This window comes from Chondrus crispus, genomic scaffold (genome assembly GCF_000350225.1).
Source record: "Chondrus crispus Stackhouse genomic scaffold, scaffold_318, whole genome shotgun sequence".
NCBI lineage: Eukaryota > Rhodophyta > Florideophyceae > Gigartinales > Gigartinaceae > Chondrus > Chondrus crispus.
The window spans coordinates 19,834-25,701 of NW_005179208.1; the positions used below are offsets into that span (position 1 = coordinate 19,834).

Genomic DNA, 5,868 nt, shown 5'->3' on the forward strand with positions numbered 1-5,868 from the left:
ATAGTGCGCCGAGGGTGAAGATGGGGGTGAAGATGGGACGGAAGGCAAGAAGTTTTCTACGGGGTTTTTCTATTTTGAAAATGCGTGGGCACGTCCTGTTTTTACTACCCTTGAAATGGTCGACTTTATTGAGAGAGTATTGGGGCGGCCCGACACTAGAGCATTAGAGCATCTCTACCGCGAGTCTATTCTCTAATCTAATGCCAAATTTTTCAGCCGCAGAAAAAAAACGACACTCTACCGCATGTTTCTAATCTATTCGAATAGATTTCTCAATAGATTAGAGCTCGATCTGGGTCTATTCGACCCCCTATTAGACCCAGATCGTGCTCTAATCTATTGAATAGAGGTGACACGAAAGGCCTCCGGGTTGGCTACCGGCGTAGCTGTGCTTGCCAGATGAGTATTCCCGGGAAATTGAACTTCAATGCAAACCCAAACACCTCCAAATGGCATCGTCGCACAACGTTCCCCTCTCTCCGATGCCTCTGCTCTGCTCTGTCTGCTCTGTCCGGTATGGGGCGCGGAAAGAACTGGGATGCAGAGGAGAATTGCGTTCTCGCTCGTGCATGGATTGCGGCGTCCGAAGACCCGATCGCTGGCACCGACCAGGCAAGAAAACTCTTCCAAGACACTATCCGCCGCCGCTTCACGGAGCGTCTGAGTGCGGCATCGAAGTCGCGGTTGAGATTTCCTCTTTTCCCGCTCCTTGATCCTAGTCTAATGAGAGAAGGAATTGTACCTGGAAAACCAGGCAGTGTCCCAGAGGCGACGAGGTAGGACAGGTTCTCGTCGTCACTGGAGTCAGGAGAAAAAGTCGGCGGAGGGGAGTCGTAGTTGCGAGAAGTTGCCATGGTAATAAAAAGGGTTGAACGGGATGAGCGCAGCGGTGCTGAAAGGATATGTACTGCGCGGTAGAGTTGCGCCGCGGCTCTATTCCAGAAAATCTATTCATCAATAGAGCAATAGAGTTACCCAATAAAAATTAAGCACTTGGCGAGATATTTTTGATTAGAGAGGCAAATACGGTCATGCGGTAGAGATGCTCTTAGGGTCTACCGAGGGTCTGTAGAGCAACCGGGGGAAGCCGTAACCCACGTCGGTTTACGGTTTACGGTTTACTACCCTTCGAAGGGTACCGCGCGGCGCTCTCTGTTATCTGACGCAACACTGGTCTTGTAGAGGTGAGGGGGGAGGGATAGCGCTTGTCTGTGGACGGATCCCGCTCGCTGCCTTCTTGTTCTCGTCGCAACGCGGCGCACCGCGGGATACGGCTATGAAAGGAGCTCCTCTCCTGCAGTCTCCATTCAAACGCTTTCACCGCCCCCGTCTCAAAACTTCCATACGCTCATCTCTTCTCTCCTTTGCCCGTCGCCGCCGCCTACCGCTTCGCACTCGACCCCATTCAATAGCTCCATCGCACAACACGACACCCCCGCATACATCAACGCACATGCACAACCCACCAAACCATCCCCCGCTACGCCTTCCAATTCCGGAGATACAAGAAACCGCTTTACATTCTATCCGCCCTACGCACCCACCTCTACCGCACCGCCAACTACTGTTCGTTCACCTTCGTTTCAACTTCACCCTACAGGTACGCCCCTTCCTCCTCGCGCAACCAAACCCCCGCCCGCTCACGCGTCCACGACTTCCGTCAGCCTATCCCGCGCCTCGAACACGGGCGGCTTATAAAGTCTCAGCGCGAGCGACGACCCAACGACGGTGAGCGAGCTGAGCCCCATGGCCGCCGCCGCCACGAACGGCGGGATGCGCCGCTCGATCACGGGGAACAGCGCCCCGCCCGCGAGCGGAATCGCCAGCGAGTTGAACCCCAGCGCCCACAGATAGTTGATCTGTATTCGCCGGAACGCGCACCGCCCCAAGTCCAGTGCCACGGCCACGCCCCACACGCCATCCCGCATCACCACGATCCCCGCCTTCTCCGCCGCTATCTGGCTCCCGCTCCCCATCGCTACGCCCACGCACGCGGCCGCCAGCGCCCCGGCGTCGTTGATCCCGTCCCCGACGAACGCCACCCCGTCCCCGCCACGCCCCGCCTCCGCCTCCGCATCCGCATCCGCGCCCACGTCCGCCCCGCCGCCCCGCCGCCCGTGCTCGTGCTCGTGCACCACCCGCACCTTGTCGCCGGGCAGCGCGCGCGCGTGCACGTCTTCGTCCGCGATCCCCACTTGCCGCGCCACCGCACGTGCTGTGCCCGCACTGTCCCCCGTCACCATCCCGCACCGCACGCCGCGCGCTTGTAGATGTGCGATCACGGCCGCGCTGTCGGGGCGCACTGCGTCTTCGATGCCGAACGACACCACACCGTGCCGCGGCACGCACGCGAGTACCACTGTCTTGCCGCTCTCTTCCCAGCCGTTGAGAATCTGCTGCACGCCGTGTGACAGCGTATGGTCGGTAGAGGACAGCGCCCATGCCGCCTCACCGATGCGCACCTCGCGCACCTCGCCGTCGCCGTCGCCGTCGTCCAAGACACACGTCACGCCCTTGCCGGCCACGGCTTGGTGCGAGGAGAGCGTGGGCGAGTCCTTGAGCGAATCCTTGAGGCGTATGCTCTGTGCAGTGTGAGCCGCGGTGTATGAGGCAATTGCCTGGGCAAGGGGATGGTCGGAGAACGACTCAGCTGCCCCGATGATGTGGAGGAGGGTTTCATCGGGGGCCGTGTCGTCCAAGCTGGAGAGCATGGTTTCGTCATCGGCGGAGAGTGCAAGCGAGGAGGCGCGCGTCACAACAGGCTTTCCGACTGTCAATGTCCCCGTTTTGTCGAAGAGAACAGTTTGCACCCTGTGCACCGCCTCCAACGCCTCGCCGCCGTCCTTGTACAGGATGCCCAGCTTTTGTGCCCCTATGCTCGTCGCCATCATCACCACGGTCGGTGTCGCCAGGCCAAATGCGCACGGACATGAGATTACGAGCACAGAAAGACCAAACAACAGCGCGAAGAGCACGTTGCCTTCACCGTCTGCCCAGTCGCCTGGGATTACTGCGCTTTGGATGAGCGCAAACCAGATTGCAGTTACCACCAACGCGACGATAAGCACGACCGGCACGAATATAGCTGAGACCTTGTCGGCCACAGCTTCGATTGGGGCGCGCGAATCTTGCGCCCGTTTCACCAGCTCGATGATCTTCTCCAGCATCGAGTCCGAGTCGCTGGCTGTGCAACGCACCACGACCGCACCACTACCGTTCACAGTTCCAGCGTACACGGCATCCCCGGGGCCCTTGCGCACTGGCCACGACTCTCCGGTGAGCATGGATTCATCCACCGTCGTTTCCCCTGCTTGCACCGCACCGTCCAGGGGGAACGATGACCCGGGATTGACCTGGAAGTGGTCACCCACCGACACCAGCTCCGCATTGACTGGTTCAGAGTAAATCGGTTGCGATGAAGGCGGCTTGGACACCAATGTGACGAGGCAGGGTGCGAGCTTGGTGAGTGACTCTACTCCTGCCGTGGTCTTCTTCTTGGCCACCGTCTCCATCCATTTCCCGAACAGCACAATCGTGATCAGCAACGACGATGTCTCAAATGCCATCGCATCCTCCGTGACTTCTAGACCCCTCCTGATCTGTATGGTGTTGAGAACGAGGAGGGTCACGCTGAAGAAGTAGGCTATGGAAGTCCCCAATGCGATCAACAAGTCCATGTTCGCCCTGCGCTGCTTCAGTGAGTACCATGAACCTCTGTAAAAACGAAAGCCAAAGAGGAACTGGACTGGCGTGGCAAGCACAAACGCGATGATATCCACGACGCGGAAGCCGGACCCTCCAACCAAGTGTTGCAGACCTCTGGCACCGAGCACGTCGACCCGCGCGAACAGCATCGTGCAAAGCGCCACCGGAAGGGTACAAACAAATGCTCCGATGAAAAGAAAACGGAGATGGTGGGCCTCTTTTTGCAACATGGCGGTCGCCTCCAAGTTTCCGGTCAGGATCGGGTCGTTCCGAGAGATGACTTGGTACGCCAAACCGTCACCCTCTTCCCTCCCCTGGTCGAGAAGCTTGACAGCATCCAATTTTCTGTAGGAAAAAAACTTAATGATCGGAAGCTGCTTCTTCTTCCTCTGTGACCATCGAAGAAACAACTTTTGATGAACCTCTTCATCCTCCGCATACTTAGCTTTTTTGCGGCTGAACAAGTATGCCTTCGCTACCAGAGAGGAATCATTGAGGATTTCGACCGCCTTCCGTGCCTTGTCTAGAGTCGAGAATCTCAGGAACACTTCATCCGTCTGCACAGCACCCTGTGTGACATCGGTAAGTTTATATCCCAACGACATCAACTTCTCCATCGTCTTTTCAGGGTCGAAACGGCCACGGTCAACTTCCAGCACTGCACGCGCCGTCAGCAGCGACACGGACGCCGACTTGACGCCAGGCAAAGTGCGCAGAACGTCCTGCACTTTGGAGACGCATGCAGCGCACGTCATGCCGCCGATCGAAAATAGGACGTCGTCCTGCGTTGCGGCCTTCTTCCCGCACACGCATGCGCCCCCTCTTTCGTTTGTGCAGCAGCACGACATCGAGTAGGTTGAGTAAGATGAATCCGTCGAGGAGAAGCGCACCAGCACGCCAGCATCCCCGGGCTCGACGGGCTCGGCGCTGCATTTGCAAGAGTTGTTTCCACAACCACAGCGGAAACGGCGGGCGCGAGGGGCGTCCGGGGTGATAACATCCTCAACCGCGGCATCGCCCGGGGCAGACACAATGGAGAACTGCTTGGGAAGCGCGGAACGCACTGCAGCGACAACATCGTCAGCGCCAGCGGTGTCATTCAGTTGAAGCGAGAGGGTGGAGACGCGGCCGGGCTGATCGTGCAAGGAAACCGTGACATAGGAGATGTGCGAAAGCGGGGTGAGGGCGCCGACAATAGCCGGGATGCAGCCGGCGCAAGAGAGGCCGGCAACGTAAAGTTGGAGGGGAGACACCGGTGCGGGCGTTGTTGCAACGGCTACGGGCTGGCCGAGAATTTGGCCCTCTGTAATGAGGGAAAACTTCTCTGGGAGGGCGGCGCTAACCATTGCGAGCAAGTTTTCCTTGTCGCCTACGTCTGTGTTGAGATGGAGCGCCAAGGTGGAGACGCGTTGAGGTTCGTCGTGCAGGGCAACTGTGACGCGGGAGATGGGCGGCAAGGCGGTCAACGCTTCGACGATGGCGGGGATGCAGCCGCTGCAGGAGAGCCCAGCAACGCGGACGGTGAAGGTAGACATGATTCAGTAGGTGGAAGCGGTTGTAGGAAGTGTGGAGGGCGGAGATTTGTCTTATAAAAGGGAGTAAGAGCGGCGAGGCGTGAGTTTGTGGTGTAGAGGCTATGGGGGCCTGCACTCTGTAGCAGCGGTCCGAATGGTGAAGCGCTTGGGTAAGGGACGGGTGGGAGTTCCAGTTCGCATTGTGTTTCTTCTTTAGTGGCACTAATCAGTATGAATATGGGACCACATGCGACCGTCAGGACCAGTGGCGCTGTGAAATCGGCAACTTTGTTCATGCGCTGTATTCCGACTTCGCAAACAACCCACTCCGCGAACTAATTTCACTTACCATCGAAAAGACAGAAACTGGCACAACCTCAACTACTGCAATTCAGCTGGTCAACTTTTTTAGATTGAATTCGGTGAATGCGTTTTGCACGTCAAAGTGCCATGGGTTTATACAGAAAGCGAGGATTTTATCAGCAGGCTCGCTAAAGATCGTTGACCGCGCTTGCATGAGTGTTTGCGCTGAAGATGTCGTTCCACGTCTGTTCTAAACTGCGCTCAGCCCAACCGAACAGTGCTTACGCTGAAATCTCATTCCACAACTGCTTTGCATGCGAACCATGCACATGCGCAACAGATCCGG

General features: G+C 57.6%; 2 protein-coding genes across 2 annotated transcripts; both read right to left on the reverse strand.

Annotated features, from left to right (window-relative positions):
* Window positions 1-1,640: 1,640 nt before the first annotated feature.
* Window positions 1,641-5,051, reverse strand: CHC_T00005829001 (hypothetical protein). Its single transcript, XM_005717447.1, has 8 exons — window positions 4,704-5,051; window positions 4,185-4,502; window positions 3,827-3,944; window positions 3,630-3,796; window positions 3,055-3,599; window positions 2,526-3,015; window positions 2,136-2,471; window positions 1,641-2,069 (listed from the first exon to the last, which is right to left on the reverse strand). Exons 1-8 carry the CDS (start codon window positions 5,049-5,051, stop codon window positions 1,641-1,643), a joined length of 2,751 nt encoding a protein of 916 aa, XP_005717504.1.
* Window positions 5,052-5,167: 116 nt separating this feature from the next.
* On the reverse strand, window positions 5,168-5,515 carry CHC_T00005830001 (hypothetical protein). The gene has a single exon (XM_005717448.1). The coding sequence runs from the start codon at window positions 5,513-5,515 to the stop codon at window positions 5,168-5,170; it is 348 nt and encodes a 115-aa protein (XP_005717505.1).
* Window positions 5,516-5,868: the final 353 nt, after the last annotated feature.

Excerpts from the sequence above, each read along its gene's own strand:
- CHC_T00005829001 (XM_005717447.1), bottom strand. The coding sequence starts at position 5,051 with ATGGTTAGCGCCGCCCTCCCAGAGAAGTTTTCCCTCATTACAGAGGGC. Across the intron at positions 3,797-3,826 it reads CGCGCGGGTCGACGTGCTCG|GGTCCGGCTTCCGCGTCGTG; the intron begins GTGCCAGAGGTC and ends ACTTGGTTGGAG. Across the intron at positions 2,070-2,135 it reads CCGGCGACAAGGTGCGGGTG|GCGGAGGCGGGGCGTGGCGG; the intron begins GTGCACGAGCAC and ends GCGGATGCGGAG.
- CHC_T00005830001 (XM_005717448.1), bottom strand. The coding sequence starts at position 5,515 with ATGAACAAAGTTGCCGATTTCACAGCGCCACTGGTCCTGACGGTCGCA.